The sequence below is a fragment of the Lutjanus erythropterus genome, chromosome 1, assembly GCF_056507025.1.
Source record: "Lutjanus erythropterus isolate fLutEry1 chromosome 1, fLutEry1.hap2, whole genome shotgun sequence".
NCBI classification, from domain to species: Eukaryota; Metazoa; Chordata; class Actinopteri; order Lutjaniformes; family Lutjanidae; genus Lutjanus; species Lutjanus erythropterus.
Window position 1 is genome coordinate 11,192,417 of NC_139317.1, and position 23,367 is coordinate 11,215,783.

The 23,367-nt window shown below is 39.6% G+C and overlaps 1 protein-coding gene across 2 annotated transcripts in view; it reads right to left on the minus strand.

The window, feature by feature from the left end:
• Positions 1-248: 248 nt before the first annotated feature.
• The window catches only part of chrna7a (cholinergic receptor, nicotinic, alpha 7a (neuronal)), a 41,371-nt gene continuing 18,252 nt past the window's right edge, over positions 249-23,367 (minus strand). For both annotated transcript variants that reach the window (XM_084741722.1, XM_084741641.1), the window contains 7 exons: positions 21,402-21,511; positions 15,934-16,013; positions 11,156-11,323; positions 10,093-10,287; positions 3,522-3,608; positions 3,134-3,243; positions 249-1,132 (listed from right to left, as the gene is read on the minus strand). In XM_084741722.1, the coding sequence (XP_084597848.1) occupies positions 596-1,132; positions 3,134-3,243; positions 3,522-3,608; positions 10,093-10,287; positions 11,156-11,323; positions 15,934-16,013; positions 21,402-21,511 (1,287 nt within the window). In that variant the 3' untranslated portion in view covers positions 249-595. The remainder of the gene's footprint in view (positions 1,133-3,133; positions 3,244-3,521; positions 3,609-10,092; positions 10,288-11,155; positions 11,324-15,933; positions 16,014-21,401; positions 21,512-23,367) is intronic.

Below are 23,367 nucleotides of genomic sequence, written 5' to 3' on the forward strand. Positions count from 1 at the left end.
TTAGAAAATTGATTAGTCTACCCCATTTTTCACAGGAAACATTCAATCAGTTGCATTACTTTCACTTTGATTTGGCCAAAAACTAAAGTATACGTATCATGTTTAGCCAGTCAATATTAGGGCTAAAAGGGTTATAGTGTCATATATTTTTAATTTCCTTCATAGCTCTCCATTATAACAACTTATTGGTCTTAACTGAAAGAAATGAAGAAAGCTGATCACCACTGTTGAGATATAAACTCTAGATTTTGTCAAACCAGATCATGCAAGGAAAGCTTGGCTGTGCTGAGCTTTCTTCGTAGTTCAGTCCACTCAATCGAAATTTCAAATGAGAACGTCCTGGCCGTGGCGTTGTTGTCTGGGAGGACAGTATTCCAATTTAGCATGTCTCCTTAATCTCTGATGACATATCACAGTCATTCTGATTTAGTACAGTAAATATTACATATTTCTCCTTTAAGTATGGTTAAATATTTGGTGAAATACATTTCCATACTAGCAACGGTATCCGATTTACCACCCTATGAGTTAACAAATGGTTCCTCTGTGATTAAAGTGATTGGTATAGGCTTTTATTTATTTACTGATAAAGTGCTCAGTTGAAAAAGTCTTTGGAAATGGCCTCTACAAAGTTGGGTGCTGACATGAGGATGCCGATGGTGCAGAGGATGGTGAAGAGCGAGAAAGCCATGAGACAAAGCCTGTCGATGACCGACGCAGCAAATTTCCACTCGTTGCACACGGACTCGTCCTCGTCTTGGTCCCGGAAGCGTTTGGCAATGTAGCGCACCTCGTCCAGGATCTTGGCCAGCTCCGGTTCCACGCTGCCCACAGAGGCGCTGTGACTCGCGGGGAGGAGCATCTCGTCCTCTCGTCCGACCAGGCGACCGCAGAGGACGCCGGAGTCGGGCGAGGTGGCAGCAGTGGAGTACGGGATGCTCTCCAGGCCGCGGATGCCGACATAGAGCATGTTCCCATTGTTGGACTGGGGGGCCGAGGCGCTGGTGTTGAGGTCCGAGCTGGTCAAGCTGTTCCGTGGAGCCTTGTTGTGACAGGCTGAACGGACGCGCTCCTCACCTGGACGCTTCATGCGCAGGAACCAGGCACACCAGTTCAGCAGGATCACACGGGTCTGTGGGTTCAAACAGTAATGAACAGGAAACAAATGAGTAAGGCTATCATTAAATTTAAATCCTTTAAACAGGTTATTAAATTAGTTTTCAAAAGGAGATCACATAGAATATCCTGATTATGTGTGATCTGGCTAAAGAGATAATTCAGAGACAACTAGATGCCTTTTTTATGTATTTTACATAATCTGAAATATCTAAAGCAGCCATATTAGGTTATATTGGCTCAATTGTTGAGTATCAATGGGATCAAATGACATAATAATGATCCCATCCAGGAACCGAGCCTCACGCTTCAGTCTGAGGGGAGTCCCAGAGTCGCAGACTTTGAAAAACCTCTGCCTTTTTTTTTTGCTTGGGTTACCACGAGAATTTTTACTACTACACAAGCCAAGTAAGTAGTGTATCAGTTTCTGATTGGTATCTCAAAACATTCAAATATTTTATGAACAGTTTAGGTCCACAGGTATAATAAGGTAAATTAAAGGTCTAATGTGTAAGATTTATGGAAATCTATTGGCAGAAATGGAATATAATTTTCATATTCAGTTTTCATTAGTTTGTAATCACCTGAAAATCAGAATCGTTGTGTTTCGCCTGTAAGATTGGCTTTACATGGTGAAACCTGGTTGAAATTTATATACCAAAGTTACCTCAGGGCACTTTTCATACAGAGCAGGTCTAGACTGTACTTTTTGTAAGCCCAGTTGTTTCCAAGCACTGAGGGGATTGTGGTGAGGGAAAACTAAGTTACAACTGAGTTGCATAGGATGAAGCGCTCTGCAACACACGAAACTCAAAGCCACAACACTTGCAAAACTCTTAACTTTGTGAAACTAGTTTCACAAAACAGCCAATCAAAACTCTGATAACGTGTCAGATGACGACATCAAACTATAACATATGATGTGAAATCGTTCCAACCGATTTGAACTCGACAATCTCTTATCATCAAAACGAACCAAATAATAAATTAGGAATTGGCCTTTTGGGCGCTTCAGAAGGAGACGATCATCTTAGACTTCATGTCCGTTGGTGACGCTGTCAAACAAATGTGAGCGAGACAAATTTTGTTTACGTTGCAGTTAACAGGTGACAGTCTGAGCTATAGCTATACTTTAATGTAAAGTTTTGATCCAGATCAGAGCTGTTTTCTAAAATACAATCTTTTTTCATACAAACAAAGAGCTACTTTTTTATTCATTAATTCTCCTTGATTTAAAGGGAGAGTACACTCAACGGAGGCTCATTAGATCAAATTTATTATTAAATTGTGTTGCACTAGACTTTTATTATTATTATTAGGTTCCAAGTTTGAATCCTCCAGGGTGCTGGGGAGTTTGTGGCTGCAGCAGGGCCTTTCTCTGCAGTGTTTGCATGTTCTCCTCGTGTTTGTGTGGGTTCTCTCTGTGTGCTCCAGCTTCCTCCCACAGTCCAAAGACACACATTAAATAGGTTAATTGGTGGCTCTGAATTGCCCGTAGGTGTGAATGTGAGCGTGAGTGGTTGTTTGTCTCTATGTGTCAGCCCTGCAATGAAGTGGCGACTTGTCCAGGGTGAACCCCGCCTCTCAGCGTCAGCTGGGATAGACTGCAGCCCCCCCTGCTACCCTTCAAGGATAAGCGGTTACAGACACTGAATGAATAGACTTGCATGTGTGTGAAGTTGCATGCAAATAACATTAAATGCAATTTGCAACTTGCAACTCTTTGCTATTTTTCAGTGTGCTGAGGCAGCCTTGAAGATACCTGGTTTACACACAGCCTTTAACAAACAAACGCACATTAATCCTGACAAACTACTTTCCAGTAAGTGAAACAAAATCGACTTACCTAATAAAAAAAAACAAAAGACGCATAATCACAGCAAATGTTCACAGTTTGTCATTCTGTTCTCCACAGTTTTGGAGTGCGCCTTGAGGCAAATGACTTGTGTGAAGCTGTGTTAATCACATCACAGTGTAAGTCACACATAGTGGTGTAATATGTCATGAAAACACTCACCCACTTTGGCATTTTGCCTCCATCGGGGTCGTGGTGGTGATATTGTAGGACCAGAACTGTGGCAATTACTGACAGACCTACGATGACCATGGTGGTGGCAAAGTACTCAGCTGGTTAAAGAAGAAAAAGAGAGGAGACGGTGAGAATGGATACAGAAAGTTGTGTCTCAGAGAAATGCAAAAAGCTACTTCTTCATTTCACTGTTTCAAACATGGTGACTCACACCTCTGAATAAAAAAATGTAAATACTGGAAGGCCGGTTAAACTTAATAACACTGATATAAGAGAAGCCCTGATGAAAAATGACTACACAAATTTTCACCCATGTCTTCCCCACTGATAGTAGCTGACACCCATGGCGACTGTTTCCAACTTGAGCCCGGCTTACCTATTAAAGGCACGGAGTCTGATGTGGCGGGCATAATCTCTGCAACCAGCAGCATGAAGACAGTCAGCGAGAGCAGCACTGTGATGCCTGGGAAGGAAGGAAACCAAACCTCGGTTAGCACTTCACAACACACCATTAAATGCAATGAAAAGCATTCAAATCACACAGCTTTGACTCTTTGAAATCTGCCACGTTTGCATAATGTTGACGTTGCACGAAACACACTTTTCCATCATTAGAAATCATTTTGTAATAATATACAAAAGATTAAGCGTGCTATTCCTGGGGTTTTTGTATCATTAAAACGCATTGTTTTATTCCATTCAAGTGTTTCCAGTTGCATTGTGCTCAGTTCTATTCTATTGTTGTCATTTTGTGCCTATTTCCCACAAAGTCGTCCAGTTTATTCAGAGCATTTGCGACGCTTTATATTCTTATGTTAATTTTGCCTTGTCTCAAATTTTATGCTGTTCTCCCACAATGTGGCACTGCACTGTGGCCAAGCGTGAAAGAAAATCCCCCCCCCAAAATCAGAATCGCAGAGCTGCTGGCGCATATAATGTGTCACAGTCATTCACTGCATCACCTGAGAGGCTGCAAGCAGAGAAAGACAAACAGGTTTCTGGATAAGACCCGTGAGCAGCAGACATTACAGTCGGAGGTCTCTCTAATGAGCTGACATCACTAAGCCACTGGCTCTCGCCGTCTTCCTTAAAGACTGAACTTCCCAGCAGGATTAGGAGTCACATCTGAGCTAACTGCGGGCATGCTGATATACGTTAAACGTCTGGAAAAAAAACACATTTAACAGCTGCCTTCACGACATCACGACTGCAGCTGCTGTTATTCCTTATATGTGAGGGGATAAAGAGGAGCAGATGAATCCTTTCAAACGACTGAGTAATGCATGCATGATTTAAAATATCATAATTATACTGTATTTTAAAGAGGATGACAGTAAAGTTTTGGCAAACCGAAGCATTAAAAAAAACTATTTTTCTACTGTTTTTACATATTTTAGCTTCAGTGCATGTGGATGCATTTTTGTCAGTGCTCTGCTCATACCAAAGCATTTAAGAAATACATATGAATAATTCAGATTAGTGATAACAGGGTTCCACATTAATCATGGCCCAATGGTCTGTGTCCACCAAAAATTACATGTAGGTGCCCACCTGTGGCTGCCAAATTTAATCTCCATACTGCAAACCTTCATCAAAACAACACAACACTTCCACAGATGACTCGATTCCTTTTTAGTTCAACACTCTAAGAAGAAATCGCTGGCTGGGTTCAGGTATGTTGGGGCTACTGAAGTCTGGGTTTACCAGGACTACTCAAACTGCAGTCCTCACAGAAAGACCAGGAACACAAAAGCTGGACTGTGAAAAAAACACGAGGATGTAATAACAGTGTGTGTGCGGCACCAGTTTCCTCAACTAGCTGTGAGGTCTAGCTTGTTTCTCATCAGAAACAACGCCTTCAGGAAACACCACACGACGATTCATCGGAAAACTGGACAGCACAAGTGCCACAGTTAAGGAAGGTTGCGTTAATTTGTGTTAAATGACCTTTACTGATGGGACAAATGCTTAAGGGCAGACTGATTAATCAGGGTGCGAATTAATCAGACTGATTATCTGGCATTTTGAAATAATCCGCTGATGATTCATGAAGCCAATAAACACAAAATGCCTGCACACACACCTGTGGGGTTGGTACGCCTCTGACACACTGTACCTCACTCTCATTTAATTAGTTCTGAAATCTGCAGCATGACCCAGAATATTTTTCTATTTTACTAAATTAATACAAATTCCATCTAAAACAACATTTTACAGGCAAAGATTAGAAATGTGCATGGAGTAATGGAATTATGCATGACTTTCTTTGTTTTTTTTTTAATACTTTTGGGGGATTTTTATGCCTTTGATTGATACGGCAGCTTAAGATGTGACAGGAAGTGCAGAGGGAGTGTGGGGTTAATGACACACAGCGAAGGACTGCAGGCGGGAGTCAAACCCACGGCCACTGCAGACGACTCACAGCCTCCGAACACGGAGCGCACACTTGACCAACTGAGCTACCCAGGCGCCCCAGCTTTTCTTTGTTTTGATATCAGCCGTTGGCGGCCCTGCTCTCCTAATATCGGCATCAGCCCTTGAAAAGCCTACATCATTTTTTAATAATCATGAACTCAGTGCTGCTGATGATATATCCTCTAATATAAACAACCCTGATAGAAAACTACAGATGGAAAATTCAGAGAGTAAAGATTCACACGCTATAATATTCCTGTTGTTCCATTTGTGCATTTTTACAAATCATAATTCTCATGACAGCCTAATTTTAGCTAAATCAAATCTGGGAATAAACGACGCTGCCATGAAAACACATTTCTCAGTGAGTGTTCACCATTTTCATATAATAATGTCAACGAGTGGCAGCTGGGTTTATATACTGACTTCATATACAGTAGATCTGCGAACACATGTGGCAGCAAACACATGAATGGGCACACACACGCCTGATGTGTGCTGTGAACTGCAGTACATAAAAAAAAAATGCTTTCACAGACACTTCATGAAGAGGAGCATTAAGATCTACATAACGGTATATTATACTCCACATGAGCGAGTCTCTTTCCTCATTTCCTCCTTCTGTCTGTGAGCTATCAAAACATCAGAAGGAATGCACACACACACACACACACACACACACACACACACACACACACACACACATCAGCCCACACATCTGGCTCTAAAGCACAGTTTGGTTAATGAAGGAATCCAGCTGCAACACAGGACTCTAATGATTTGTGGAAGGCACAAACTGCATAAATCAACACCTCCACTCGTCCCTTATTTCCTCCACATACAGCACACACACACACACACACACACACACACACACACACGCACGCACACACACACACACCTGCACTGCCACCCACCACCAGATACTGTCTACACCAAGTCTGAGTAATTTATGCATGAAATGGGCTCAAACATTCAAGTCAACTGTGACAGGGGAGATAAGATTAAACAGTTTTCTTGGTCCACTGACAGTTAAGTCAGTCAGTCAGTGCTGATTATCAGATTACTTCACAGGGCCACAGAGGAAGTGGATTAATAAAAAAAAAAAAAAACACTGTTTTTCAGAGAATGACTGATTACCCAGGAGAAAAATGGGCTGGGATACAAATTTATTGCAGATAATGAAAAATTGAAGAATAATAGGAAGGCTCGGCTCCGTGTCGAAACCACTTGGGATGTAAAAGATTTAATTTGATTATGATCTCATTAGTTTTCAGCTGTATTCTTTCTTTTTTAACAGCACACAGTTATCCATAGATCACAGTCAAACCCACATGGCGGGAGGCCATCAGAGCGAGCCTGTAAACATTTTAAATGGATAGTTCAGATTATTTGATGTGGGGTTGCACGAGGTACTCATCCTTAGACTGTGTTTTATTGACAGTAGATGGCGATCAGCTGAGCAACGTACTGCTGTGGACAGGATCAGCAGCAAAACGTGTCTTAGACACCTAAAAAACCTGAACATCAGTTTAAGTGTATGCTATATTTAGAATATTTTAGCTGCTTTACTTTTCCATCAGTCAACCCTTCTAATCAAAATCTGCTGTTCAATAAACCAAATATTAATCTCTACAAATCCACCAGACTCCTTTGGAAAAATCAGTCATTTTACTTTGCAGAACACTGGTGTGCTGATCTGCCACTTTCGTAAGTTAGTTATTTTGTGCTGTTGTGTGGCATCAGTGTATCCAAACTAACCTTTAAAGGGATAGTTCACCCAATAATGAAAATTCAGTCATTATCCACTCACTCTCATGGCAACTGAAGGCTGAGTTTAGTTTTTTTAGTTCACAAAACACTGCTGGAGTTTCAAAGGCAAACTGTGTTGCAGAATCTCCCAAACGATTTAAGTGAATGTTGACCAGTTTTCCATGTAAAGAAACAACAGCAAGAACAAACTTAAAATGCCTCCATGCTGCTCGTCTGGTGTAGTCACCCTGTAAACCCTGACATGCCAAAATGACTTATGCAACGTCATTTATGACTTGTTTTTAGCCTAAATCTTCACTGTAGACCCTCAGCTTGGAGCTACATTCGTGTGTGTGCACATTGTCTGAACCGGGTGTGTGTGGTGTGACAGTGTGTGCATGCAAGTGAACGGCATGCAGAGCTTTGGCAGACTTGGATTACACTTGGTCGTCATTCATGTCAATCATTTGGGAGATTCTGCACCGTTGTTTTCTTGTGAAACTCCAGTGTTTTGTGGACTAAAAAGACTAAAAACCTGACCTTCAATTAGCATGAGGGTGAGTAGATAATGACTGAATTTTCAATTTGAGTGAACTATCTCTTTAAAACACTCAAGTCACGTTACAACACAACACAAAAAGATGGTGGCGCACGTAGATGCAGCAGCTTGTCTCTCTCTTAAATGCTCTAAGCATCTATTTATTAAACTTTTTAGCAGCTGCCTCCTTATAAATAACCTGCAGAATGTACTGCTGCACTGCTGCCTGTCTGTTTCAGCTTTTATTTATGCTTTATATTTTTCTAATGTATGGGGAGAAGCCATTCATAAATCCAGTGTACCTGAGTGTAATGTTTCTGACTCTGACTCAAACAAATGAGGTAAAACCACTGTTTGGTGTTGCGTATATAGTGGTGGTTTCCTTTTGTAAAAGCAGCCTGACGGCAAGGTGGAGTGGTTAAAATATTGAAAATGTAGAGTAGCCCAAACTGATATTGAGGGCTTGGCCATTTTAAGTTGTTAAAATACATTTTGTTGCTGACTCTGTCCACAGCAATACATGCTGATACTTCTGTCTGCTTCTCCAAACAGGGAGTGTGTCGACTTCCATCTACTGTAATATATAATCTGAATATAATCCGAACTATGCTTTTAATATGAAATTATAAAATATATGTTCAGGGTGTCATTTTTGCAGTAAATACATTTAAAGAAATTCTGTCGCCTCACTGAGCCACTCATCAACAAGAAGTGTCAGAAACTCTTCAATAGATCAGATGTGAGGCAACATATCGAGTCTTTTGCACGTCAGGATCTGTGTCTACTGCAGAGCTGGACAAATATATCAAATAGACTGAACACATATATATTACATTACCTCAAACACGATGTTACCTGCCAATGCAAGACAGCATTGGGGCGTATTGGTGTGTGTGAGAGAGTTATGGGTTAGTCTGTATTGATTAAATGTTGAGTTTGAGGGTGTAGGTCGCTGAGGTGCAGAAAGACAGTCAGCCAAAGTGAATTTATGACTGAAATCCTCTTATAGGGCTTGTAAAAAATGTATGGAGGGATGTTTCTAATTCATGCACTGGTACAAAAAGTACCCAGCGTCTGCTTCAGTGTTTTACAGTCTGCTCTCCAATCACTGGTCTGTCTTTTCCTGGTAACCAGAGCTGTGAGAGGAAACAGTCTGTTCTTGTATCTAATGCTGACATTGAGTGTTTGATTCCAGCTGTGGTAGAAGTAACAAAACTTCCTTGTAGATTGTTTCATATTTAGGTAAAGTTACCAACTTACATAATGTAAAGCAATACAAGATTCCTGCAATAGGTGCAACTTTCTTGAATTGATTTTAGTTGCATGTCTGTTGCTTGAATGATTCAGCTCTATGTCGTGTTTAGACACGACTCTGTGGTGGGGTCGTATTTGACTTCATTACAGGTTTGGCTGTTTGTTACTGATCAAACACACTTTAAATTAAATTTATGTGATAGCATTTTCTGTGTGGATCACTGAGACTATTTTGGAACCTTTTTGACATTTTCTGATGAACTGGCGCCTCCACCTGAATAAAAAAAAATGTAATTCAAATTCATTTGGTTCATGTATTCAGTGATGTTTATCAGTATGCATGTTTTGATGCAGATAGAGATCCACCCGCAGACCAAATAAAATAACAAATTTAGCGGAGCCTTGGTAGAAGTAACTACCACGAGTCTGAATTCCTTTTACAAGCATCACTAGAACTTTTTTTCTACCTCCTTTATATAAATATCTATGAGAAAAACCTTAAAATATGAAATGCAACGCGATACAAGAACAGCAACACAAACTACAGTCAAATTTACCACCAAGATAAAATCAATCCCTCTGTCAGAAAGCCTTGACAACATTTTTTTTTTTAAATTCATAAAGGTAGCATTTATTATTTTATATGAGAGTTTCAATGAATTTTATTACAGTATTTACTGATTTTCTGGTCACTCAGTGCATATGCAAACAATGAATAATGAAAAGGCTATTAAATTTGAAATTTAAAAGCATCATGGAATAATTAAGCTGAAAATGATGCACTGCGATCAATGAAATGTTCAGTATTTCAGCATGATGCCAAAAATTAACGAGCAATATGTTGCACTACATGGAAACATGACATGACCCCAGTGTGCTTCTACTCAGATTCTTTACTTAAGTAAAGGTATCCATGTAGCAATCCAGCAGTATATTTGTTTGCATGTGTGTGTTTGCGTGTGTGTGTTTGTGTGTGCTTGTTCCTAACCCAGAGAAATCTTCTCTCCAGAGTCAGCAGGGAGGAGGAAGACGAGCAGAGCCAGAGTGGAGATCAGGACGCAGGGGATGAGCAGGTTGAGGCCGTAGTAGAGGGTCCGTCTGCGCATCACCACGGTGAAGGTGACGTCAGGGTACGGCTCCGGACAGCAAGGGTAGAAACGCTCATTCTTCCGTCCTGGGACCTCTGTGAGACAAAACATAACGCAATCCACTGTAACAGAAATGCAGCGAAAGGTGAAAGGTGAAATGAACAGTTCACTGGCACACACTGCAATAAAGTTGAGAAAATTAAAAATTTAATGCAACCAACTGCAAACCATTTTATAGGTTACTCAACTATAGAGTAATTTGTTGTGTCACCTTAGGTTAAGAAGTTCAATTTAAGTCCTATCTTAAATTTGTCAAACTTAACATTACTATTAAGATTGACTCATGTACTTAAGTTAAGAAAACTTAAATGACATAAATAAGGTGATCGTTGTATATAAATAAAGCCAAATATCCTGACACGAGTACTGCCATCTTGAACTAGTGACTCTGCGCTGTAGTGATCAAGGTTGGAGCCACACTTTAATTTCCCTGCCCATGCAGCCGTACTACTCAATTTCCAGCAGCTGTCAATCACGATGTGAAGCCCCTTTTTACAGACATCAAATAAGTAGTTAAAACTAAACTAGTATAGAAAAGTATTTGACGTGCACTTTGAAGTTTTATTTTGTCCCATGTCCTATCTATTAACATGGAGGAGGTTGGGTTTATGACCTATAACTGCAGCCAGCCACCAGGGGGCGACATGTGAAACGTGATGAAATTGAGTGTGTTGGCTTCACTTTTGGGGAGCTCTCACACTGTCCACTCTGCTGTGGGACATACTGTACATTGACTTACACTGTACTATACAGTATAAGTTAAATAAAAACACAGTTTACAGTTCGTCACATGTAATATTTTTTTAAGTTAGCTAGTTAGTTAAGTTTTCCTACATAACTTTAGTACATGAGCACTTTTGAATATCAATCCTCCGCACTTCACAGGCCACCGGCCCCTCTTACCGACAAGATCCCACTCTCCGTTGGCGATGTAGTCGCTTATATCTGCCGGCAACATCTTTAGGTCCAGAGACCAGCCGTCGTACGTCCAGGAGCCAAACTTCAGGTCACATCTCTGCTCATCAAAGGGGAACCAGCGCACATCGATGTGGCAGGTGCTTTTAAAGATCCCTGTTGTGGTGAGAAACATGACAAGATCGAGACGGATCACAGAAAAACTTGCTTTGATATGAACTGTACTTCACCTGTAGAAGGCTACTGTAACTAAGTACAAATAATTCTTAAGTGTTCTTAAGTGGATTTTTCAGGGATCTGTAGTTTGAGTTTATTTATTTTTCTGGCAACGTTTTAATTTTACTCCCTACATTTTAACACAAATATTTGTATTTATTCTTTTGTCTATCACTTTCTACTCCTTACATTTCTAAAAAAAAAAAAAAAACAACCAAAAAAAAAAAACAGTGTGTTCTTTTAGTCTTAGTGCATCTGAAGGGAATTATTTATTATTTTTATTTAACGTCATTGAGCGCTGCCCTCACAATGTTAAGACCGATTTCATCTTGAATGAATGGGACAATAACACATAGAAAAGATGAGTCCTTGGTGTATTCATTAGTCCATATCACACATGACAGATGTAACAAGATGAAACGAGATGAAAACGACATAAAAACATAACAAGTTGAAAACTATGTAAAAGGCAAAAAAGATGTAACAACATAACAGATGTAACAATACAAAAAATTACAAAAAATGTTACAAGATTAACCAGATGTAACAAGATGAAAAACGACATAAACGACACAACAACTTAAAAGACATAACAAGATGAAAACTATGAGCAAGAGCAAGAAGTAAGAAGTGGAATCAGTTCCTCTGCTTTTACCAGTCTTTTTTGTTACACGTGTATCTGTACTTCTACTCGAGTAAAGAATGTGTCTACTGCTGTCACCTCTGCTGAAGAAAGAGACTGAAACAGATGGGGAGATATTTTGAGCTTTGATACAGAGCATATTCAATTATTCTGGAGTAAAGAAGACAGAATGAAGATTGAAAAGAGAAATCACAGACAGGCAGCTGGAGAGGTTTTACTCCGACAAGTCGAAGCGCCATCCATCGCCAACGAGAGTAAAAAATCCAATATGACAATGAGATGAAAGTGTCCAGTGATCCTTCAGGAGAGGCAGGCAGAAAACTAATTTCCATCCATATTTAAGAAAGATACGAGGCGTCGGCAGTAAACAAGGTCTCTCCTTTCTCCCAGAGCCATGAGGATGATAAACCTCAGTGGGGAATGAATAGAGATGAGGAGAAGACGAATAGGCCGACTTCTGTTTACCCTCTTAGAAGTAAGGGTTCCAAAAGGGTTTTTCCTGTAGGGCTGAGGTTTTTTTAAATAATGAGTTTGTCAGGGGTTCTTTGTAAGACTAGGGGTTCCATTAAGTTTCCTGCAAAGAACCCTACTTTTGGCAGAAGAACTAATTGTGTTCCTATTTGTACCATGATATAAAGGGTTCTTGGTAGAACATCCTGGGTAGAGTTCTAAATAAAACCATCGGAATATAAAAGGGTTGTAACAAAGGTGGGCTCTGGATAAAATCTTTGGAGTATTAAAGTTTTATCAGGTGAATCCCCTTGGTGGGTTCTAGATAAAACCCTTAGAATCCATAAAAAGTTCTCTGTAGATCCCCTGAATGTAATCCAGATAAAAAGCTTTGAACATAAGAAGGTTATCAGTAGAACCTCCCTGGTGGGTTCTACATAGCACTCTTGGGATATAAAAAAGTTCTTCATAGAACTCCCAATGAAGATTTTGGTCAGAACCCTTGGAATATAAAAAGGTTTTTGATAGAACCCCTGGGTGGGCTCTTGCCTTCTTCCTTTAGAGGGTGGAAACGTTCTGGATAGAACCCCCAGCAAGGGTTAGGGGTGGAAACATTACACCACGAAAGGGTTCTCTGTACTCTGTACTGTGCTATGCTGGGTTCTAGAACTATTTGAAAGGGATCTAAGTGGAATCTTTATAAAGGAGCCAAAAAGGGTTCTATAGGGACAAGCCAAAGAATCCTGTATGGTTCTAGTTAGTACCTTAATTTCTAAGAGTGTTCCACAATGAGCATCAGTGACAAAGACAAGTAATGAGGAACCTCAGATGATTTGGAGCGTCGAGGTCAAATCTGCATACAGTTTTATTCACTTAATGCAGTTGTGTTGAGCTCAAGCACTGAATGACTATTTTGCACCAATATGGCTTTCAATCAGGTTCATTTGGAACAAAGTTGGGAGGCAATTTGCCCGTGACAGAGGCGATCAATCCAGAAGAAATTCAATGATGGAGCTATTTACGCCGGTATTGATTAAGATGCTGCAGAGGCGAAGCGGGCCAGCATTGTACGGGAAAAAAAAAAAGAAAAGGAGGGGGAGAGGAGCCTGCCAGGGAGAGCAGTAATCACCAGCTGTGACAGGAGGGCCTTATCAGAGTGTGTGTGCGTGTGTGTGTGTGTGTGTGTGTGTGTGTGTGTGTGTGTGTGTGTGTGTGTGTGTTTGTGTGTGTCTATGCAAATGGTTTTATACTAAGAGTCATAGATCTTCTCAGACCGCTCAGTGTGGCAGTAGTGGGTCAGTAGGGGCTTGATCAGGAAAAGTGCATCACTGTTCAGAGCATCAATAACAGACTGTGATAGTGATGGATCCATGTGTTCCTCAATGAACTACTGCTAAATATCTAAAGCACTGCTACTGGGACAGGACCAGCATAAAACACAAACAGGAGAGCCCTTTTTGGTTCCTGGTAGAACCTTTTATAAAGGTTCCACTGGAATCCAACATAAAGGGTTATACCTAGAACCATCAGTGAAAGGTTTCACCCAGAGAGCTCTTTTAAACTCCCACCAAGGGGGTTCTATTGAGAACTCTTTTATAGTCCGACTGTTTTATCTATAACCCACCCAGAGGGTCCTACCAAGAACCCTTTAATATTCCAAGGTTTTTTTTAGAACCCACCTAGGGAGTTCTACTAAGAACCCTTTATAGTCCAGCTGTTTAATAAGACCTACCCAGGGTGTGCCACCCTTTTCTATTCCAAGTCTCTCTGTATCTAGAACCCTTCTACTGAGAATCCTTTTATATTATGGTAAAAAGAACCACTGACAAAAGAGTTCCTCTCTGTCCAGAATCTTTGGTGCTCTTTTTCTGCTATGCTAAGCTATGCTAAGCTAAGCGACTGCTGCCCGTCTGTATCTTGCGTACAGATGTGACAGTGGTTTCAGTCTTCTTAACTTTCAGCGAGAAAGTAAATATGTACATTTCCCAAAATGTCAAACTGTTTCTTTTGCTAGAATTAAAGTGTCAGAAGTGCAACTTTTTGGCATAAACAACCAGATATCTGCCAAGACTTCTGGCAATATAATAAAACCATGAAGCCAAAGAAAACAAGTCCCTGTGGGGGTAAAAAACAAACTTTCGCTAATAGCTTTAGGGACTTAATTAAAAGCTCTTATTCATGAAAACTCAGCAGCAGCTGCTGTTGTCTCACTAACTCTTAGCAGCAATCCTCAAAAGAAAATACAGTATAATGTTTACACAGTTTATCATATTTATACAGCATAATGGATGAAGCTTTCTGAGTACACATTTTATTAAATAAAAATCAGTCTGCATGTCTCAAGGAAATTATTTGTTTGATAAGCCTCTGACAGGTACTAAAACCTTGCAAATGCAAATTAATTTGGTTTAAATATTTTTTTAAAAGATGAATAAATCAGACTGTCAAAGACTGTCAGTGGCTGTCTGCGGTTGGATGATATTTGCATATCACCAGACCATAATAAAATCATCATAGTTATTGTCCCCTAAACAGACAGGACGAGGAAATCTGTGCATATCAGCGGAGTCGAAGCCAGACACTGCTGCCTCAACAGAGAGGATGATGAGACGAGCTCCAGAGCACACAGTTACATTCAAGGGCCTTAATAAGGTGCAGCAACTAACATTTTGACAAAAGACCCCTTTCATCAGAGTAAGAAGAAGTGGTGGCAGTGTGGCTGTTTAAATTGCCTTCATCCAGCCAATATCTCTCTCTAATAGGACAGACAGGTTCTGCACCAACACCATACTGTCACAGGATATATAAATGAACATCATGAAAGCATCATGGACACAACTCAAGGAGACGTGGAAACAAACATGGATCAATGTTTTCATTTAGTCCATCAGGTCAATTGTGTTCAACGTATAAATCCAGCTGCTTTCTGTGTTTGTTCTCACTGACTTCTATTGACTCTTTAACTGATGCAGTGAGCAGCTTCTCATTTCTTAAACAACCGTGTCAGAAGACATCCTGTGGTCGTGGAAAAGATGTTACTCTGTTTCAGAAGGGTCAAATTGGTCTGCATCAAGCAAAGAAAACAACTAAGGAGACTGATGAAACTACTAACACTGGGTGTCCAGTGGATTTCTGCCATCCCCCCAAATGTGTCTTGGTATCTCCTCCTCCTCTTCTATTGCCATTAATTATTTTACATTTCACTTTTAAAGGTCTGTTAGGGGCCACTTTCTGAGGAAAACTGACCTTTTAGCAACACATAAGGGAATAATTAAGTAGCTCGGGGAAATAGTTAGGGATTAAAAGTTTTCCCTTACAATATGCTAAAGAAATCCTTTAGTTTCCCTTTTCCCCAAGGCATCTTTAGATGATAATTTAAGAGAAACCTTGGCCTAAGTGGATTTATGAAACCAGGTACATGTTTCGTCTGATGCTGAAGTGAGAGTGTGGCTCTTACCTGGAGGTAAGTAAACACAGAGGCCTGAAGAGTCGACCACAATGTTGGTGTGGAAGGTAGCATCAAATCTTTCATCAGCACTGCGGACAACACATGGAGCTGCATCAGTATTTACAGCTGAACACAGCCTCAGTGGAAAACATCTTAATAAATTCATACGATGATATGACCTTTGCAAGAACCGCTACTAATTATAAGCATGCAACATAAATTCGGATGAGCGAGCGGAACAGATGTGGTGGGAAAAATACAAATATTTCTCTAACTCATTATTGCAGCAGGTACGCGGCACACGAGGAGACGCGACTGACGCAACATTTCCCAGGAGATGGTTATTCAGTGGTTACCCTCGCTCTCCCCTGTTTCCCACAATTCACTGCCTCTAAGTGAACTCCCCAGAGGTTAAAGCATGGTTGAGCTAAAGTTGAAAGAGCCGCTTGAAAAAGAAAAAAAAAAAGCTTAACTTGCAGCAGCGACTAATTCAAAAGAGTCTCATATCGAGGCTTTACTCAGAGGGACAATGACAAATGAAGAACAATGCTTTCTCCCTCATTAGCTGGTGGGAGAGTAGAGTGGCTCTAATGTGATTTGTTCTGATGTTTCTTCTAGAAATTGATTAATGGTGATTTCTAAAGCATCTTCCATTAGGGACATATAATAAAATGCTCTTTCTCCCATCTTTTTTTATTTTTTTTAAATCTGAGTTTATTCATTTGTCTAAATGATTTATTGCTCCAAAGTGCTCTTCCATACTGTGCTGCATATATTTAAACTGCAGAGCGCCGCTAACCTTGAAGTGTAATGATCCTGTCTGAAGAGCGGCTTACCTAACAGGACGAGCAGTATCAGTGCAACCAAGGGTGGATATTTCATTTCACTGTTGAGGGAGGGGGACGATAAAAAGAAAAACTTTCCCAAGAGCAATTCTTGAAGAGGACACAAAAAGTGTCCCCTAAAGTAGTGCTGCATTAATGTATATAGAGGAAACTCTTATTACACTGAATAATTAATATGGGCTGTAACAGCATGTTTAAATACAACAGTTAGTTCCAAACCAAGTAATTTGATTGGATGAGAGACATTCCTTGAGTGCTGATAAAGAGTTTAACATCACTTGGACTTTTAACTACATGTATCACTCAATTTTGCAGGTTTTCTGATAACCTACATTAACGTTACAATTAAGACAAATTAATCACAACTCGACAAATACGACCGACAGATAGAGACCATAGAGACAGGAGGAGACAGGAGGCGTCTTGTACATGATTCAGGGCTTATTACTGTGGGATCACTGTCACACACAAGTACAAGAACAGCAGTTTAAACAGCTTTTGATGTGTTAATCACAGTAAATACCCACATTTACATGCATACCTGTCACCACTGCTTTGAAATGATTTACATAAATATAGTCAGCAGTTACATGCTTAAACATATAAATTGTAAGATCATTCCTGGATCAGTTTTCATGATCAACAGATGGATTTATTCATAATTTAGCTTCTCAAGTCAGGTAAAATAACACACTGACTATTGTAAAATACTGTTTCAGCCTTGTTATTTGGTGTGTCTCAAAAATTAACATTCAGTCTCTTAAGAAGCTGAATTCAGTGTTGAGGCAGTTTTATTGATCCATTGGGACAACCGAGCTGCGTAACATGAAGACCTACACAAAGTAGCTAGGAAGTTAGCATGCAGGAAAAATGTTTGTTGCTCGGCAACAGTCCAGTCAGGTGGCAGAAATCATAATTTGTTGTCAATTACTGTTTTATAAAAGCAATATCACAGGAGAGGGAGTTCTGTTGGACTGAATATCATCACGGCTGTGATTTGGTCATAGGCACGAGACTGTAGATCGAGCTAAAATAACCGTGATGATATTCAGTCCAACAGCCCTCACTCTCATGTGACATTGCTTAAATATTAATAGACGAAATTATAAACAAATTTTAGATCATCACAGCCATTTTACAGGCAGTAAGGAAAATAGGAATATACTTGGAACCTAATTACGTGGGTAAATTAATCTTCAACATCTGACATTTGTAGGAAGGCAAACTGATTGAAAAGCAGTGGAAAATTCAGTGAGTTATTATGATTGTAGTCAAAGATAGACCTCCTGTCTCCATAGGCGTACATGCATTTGGAGAAGTGGCTGCCCCTCACCAAGATGACCTCTGACCTTTCTAAACTTTCTGTCTAAACTTAAAAACAAGTGCTTTCAAAGCATATTATTATTTTATGTAAAAATTATATAGTTATGTTTACATGATATGTTGAAGGGGACAACTGTTCTGTTTTCCCAGAGGAGAGGGGGGGGGGGGGGGCAGACCCCCTGTCAAACCCGCCCTCAAGTGCAACACAGTTTAATTTATAGTAACATTGATTATGATTATGATTAACCTTTCTGTTTAAAAAAGAAATACATTCACTTCATGCAGATTGATCTCCCAAGCTTCTGGCAGGTGTTTAGTTTTGAAAATGAGAAATATCCAGTTTTTTGTTCGAAAAGGAATGAGGTTTAAGTTTGTTTTGTGGAATAGTGGCGTTTATCGAGCTTTCATTTTCTGCTTGAGTCTCTCTCTCTGCAGGATATCTTATCCTAATGAGGTCTGATGCTTTGAAGAAATAAGAGGAAAAGCCTGATTATTCCAGCTTATTCTGAAATGTAGCCACCTGAATATATTCATTTCAGTCAGGTGGCTTTTATGTTTTGGTGAGCTATGGAGACAATTGTCTGCTCTGGCGGAAAATAAAGTTGTTGTTTCTAAGGAAATAAAGCAGCTGGCAGCTGTTTGTGTTTGGCTGGGTGGGATCATTTTACACAGTCCCTCAGAGATGTGGACTCGAGCCACAAATTTGATAACTTGGAATCAGCCTGACAAAATCAAAAATGACTTGCACTTTGAAAATACCTGAATCCTTCCCTCAAACCCAAAGATTAAAATCATGTTATTTAAAACGTCAATGCCAATTAATTTGTAATCATTTCCTCAGCCAACTAATAACTATAAATGTATGCTCTTTATTACAGGCTTGGTTAAATACTTGAGTCTTATCCGTTCAATAATGGCATTACAAGGTCAGTTACTTCTGAACAGAACACTGTTGCTATGAAGAACAGACTGTTGCCATGTAGAGCAGACTGTTGCTATGGATGCAGTTCTGATCATAGAATCTGAAGGAGCAATAACATCATTTTAAATCAACAGAATGATTTTTATTTATTTTATTTTTTTTTTCAAGTAAGCAGCTGGATAATGTACAGTGAACAGCTCATTATTGTGGAATAAACCCAAACAGGGTGATGCAGAACCCTGATGGGAAAAGGAGGGCTTTTGAAATACCCTGAGGGGATTTATTTCACAATAATGACCTGTTTACTGTACATTATCCTGCTTATTACACGGCTACTTCCAAAAAAATCAATAATATGGCAGAAAATATTAATTAACTATTAAATATCAATTATTTTATCCATTTAAAAATGATTTTATTGCACCTCCAGAGTCTATGATCAGACCTGTGTCATCCTAAGTTGCTAGCTAGCTGCTACACAGGATACTTTGGATACATCAGAAAGTGAGGAAAGACCTCAGCAAACATGACTGAATGTTAAATGAATTAAACTTTAATATTACCTCATCCATGATCATGACATTGATTTTTATGCGTTCGTGTAAAAGTGAAGATAACAGCTCCTATGATCCCATGCCACTTCATGACATCATCAGACTTTGTTACTGTTTTGATGTGAGAGAGACCCCTAGTGGCAGAATTGACACATTGTGCTTTTAAATCTAATTTCAAAGAATATCTAGATGTCTTTAAAACTTGTGTGTTAGTTGGACCAAAACTAAAAAGTTTGACCTTTAAATTGCTGCAATGGGCCTCATGCAAGAACATTTCTGTTTATTTACTTTGAGCCTCTCTTACTTCGTGCCTTGAGGTTTAATCGGTGTTCCAAGTCTGATTATGAAAAGCCTCTTAACACCACATGCTTGTCATAAATTGCTTGTTTCACCTTGATGATTGCCACCTGAATATGAGTAGGAGCACGTTACTGAGATTTGATGATTAGCAAACACTTTTAAATTACTATCAGAGGTGACCTGTTGTGCTCCATCTGCAGGCAAGCTTCATTCCCAAAAATGTCACCAAGAGCGAAAAAGAAAGAACACACCAGTGGTGGACTTTGACGGACAGGGAAAAAAGTAAAAGTGGCACCAACTGTATGTGGTAGAGCACTGGAAAGAACAACTACCACACCCCTATAATAAAAAGACACAGGAAACTGCTAACTCCTACATGGCACTGTTTCACATTTTCTCCATTGGAAGGGCACCCTAGAGATATTTTCTTCATATTTTGTCCACTGGAAGAGCACCTAAGAGGACACTTTTCTACATTTTGTCCACTTGAGAGACACTTCAGAGGACACTTCATGTTTTGTCCACTGGAGGTGCGCCTTAGAGAACACTTTTTCAGGTTCTGGCCACTGGAAGGGTACCTTAGGGGACACTTTTTCCACATATATTTACATGGAAGTGCACCTTAGAAGACACTTTTTCACATTTTCTCCACTGGTAGGCACCCTAGAGGGCACTTCTTCAGTTTTGGGCAATCCCCAACTTCATTCTCAAGGCATTCAATTATTAAGTCAAACTTTACTTTTGTTCTGGACCCCTTGAGAATTTAGTTTATATCAAAGATGTAATTCTAAATCCACTGGGAGAGCCCCCTAGAGGACACTCTTTGACATTTTGTCCACTGAAAGGGCACCTTAGACGTCACTTTTTCACGTTTGGTCAAATGGAACGTTACCTGAGGGGACTCTTTTTCACAGTTTGTTACATGGAACTGCACCTTAGAGAACACTTTTTCACATTTTGGCCACTGGAAGTGCATCTTAGAGGACACTATTTGATATTTTGGCCAATGCAAGGGCACTTTAGAGGACACTTTTTCACATTTTGTCCACTGGAAGGCCCCCAAGACGGCCCTTCGTCACCTTTTGGGCAATCCACAACTTCATTCTCAAGGCATTCAATTAACAAGCTGAACTATTTTTTTTTCTTTCGTTCTGGACCTCTCAAGAATTTAGTTTATACCAAAGTTGTAATTCTAAATCCATAACATCTCTTGTACATGTCACTTGAGAATGTGTTTATAGTGTTGTGGTTCTTGCATGAGCCCTGATGTTTTTGTTAGCTACATATTCTACCACAGGATCACAGAGACAAGACAGATTATTCCTTTATGTTTATGAAAAGTCAGATCGGATACGTGGTGTAGCCAGTGTCATTTTAACAATCTTGTTTTTAACTCTGGAACACAAATATTCATTATCCCTCCTGGATCCCCCTATTATGTTGTGCAGAGGACAATGCATTCATGCTGAGCCTGACACCATGCATATCCAATTATACTGCAGCACCCAGCAGATCTGTCCTTACAAAACCTACCTGTTATACAGCAGAATGTCTGGCTTCCAAATGAGATGGTCAGGAAATCTCACATTGGTCACACCTGGATACTCTGATGTATTCCACTGGAGGTAATGATCATTCCACTTCTGTAGGTTACAGAAAACATAACGTGTTTTTCAGATTTCACTCGCAAATCTTTTGGGGTATCTGCATCTAAGCTTTGGTAAAAAAATTTTCCAAGCTCAAGCTGAGATTTAACACTATAGTGTGTTTTTTAAGTGGCACTGACAGTTCCCATAATGAGGGAAATAAATATATGCGACAGCAGCTGTGGGTAAAATTATGCAGTGACATGTTACAAGAATTGAGTTCAAATCTCAATGCCAGGTTTCAGTGGCATCAGGGGAGGAATAAGATTTTTAGACTCCAAGGAACACTGTTTTTTTTTTTTTTCAGTATCAAGTGTACATAACTGTGTAGACTAGTATTCAACAGTGTTCTCAGTTTGAGACAAAAGATAATAACCAGCCACATCTTTCTTTTGGCAAATATCAATGCAGCAAGGAGCCATTTATCTATGATAAGGTATGTTTGCCATGTTCACGTTGGCAGCTATTAGGAATTATTAACAGGGGGGTAAAGTTTTCCAAATTGGGCGCCGCATCGACAGCCACTCCAGCAATCATCCTCTAAGAGTAACATGGGCAATTTCAAGTATAGTTCTTGGCCATTAGCAGCCACACAGATGGAGTCTCCAACAATCTTTTTCAAATCCAGTGTTACAGACCCATCCAGATCACGCTGTTTTGCATACACATACACAATATGATTATAAAGCACAGAAAGTCAGGTCAGTTATTTAAAAATACAATGTGACTATGACAGGTATATTCCTGCTTTTACCATAAAACAAAACAAGAAGAGAACAATGCCCTTCATTAACTGAGTAATTAGAGAAAAGTCAAATCCGACATTGATTAAAGAAATGACTGCAAGCATGAGATCAAATCAAGGGTGAACAAATTACTCTGACTTCTTACAAAATTAATGTTATTTTTATTAGCCTTTATTGGTGTAAAAACATGAGAATCCATCATGGTAATACTACAGACTACACCAAGGACTGATGGTTCAAATTTGTAAGAATTACAATCCTGATTGACAGAAAATAGTTTTTAGAAACCAGTTTTGATTTCATTATGCAGTTGCACCCTTATTGTGCATGTGACACCTGTAGTTATTGGCAGCAACAGCAGATGTGGTTTAATCTCACAGGTTGGAGAATTCTGGGGGCAACAAAGCAAACTATTGTTTAAAAAAAATGATCTGATTTAATGTTGCACATGGCAGGAGTCCGTGCACAGCAGGGTACAGTGACAGGAGTTGGTTACCTGGCTGAGAAACTTGTTGCACGTGTGCTGCCTACAGCTCTTCATCTAACAGCTCACTGTGGCTGATCCTGGCTGTTAGATTGCTCCCTGAAAAAATTTCAAACTGATCTGCTTGTCAGAAAATGCAGAAAACAACCTTTTTGCTTTTGTAGACACACTTTTAATGAATGCTAAAGCTAAGCTCACTGACTAAGATACAGTATTTCCTATGATTACTTGAAAATAAAAGTCAAGTTTACTTTAGTCTGTTAAAGGCTTTTAATGTAAAGCTGCAGCAATAGGAAAATGTTCAGTTTGCATTAGCAGTCTTTATACAGCATGTTTTGATTCTGGACGGGGGGTCACCTGTACACTTTGACTGAGCTAAATCTTATTTAGCATAATACATTAGCAGTGCATGAATTCCTAGTTACTGACTGCTTTGTAATTGTTATATGTCCACCCTTTTTTTGTCAGTGAGACTAGACTTTAATATTAGAAATCAGTCTCAGTCTGCAAAATGGCTGAAAAGTTGAATCAACACCTCTCAAAACATATAACTTATTAGCATGCTAACATTACCAATTAGCAGCAAACACAAAGATCAGCTGAGGCCGACAAGAATGCCATCA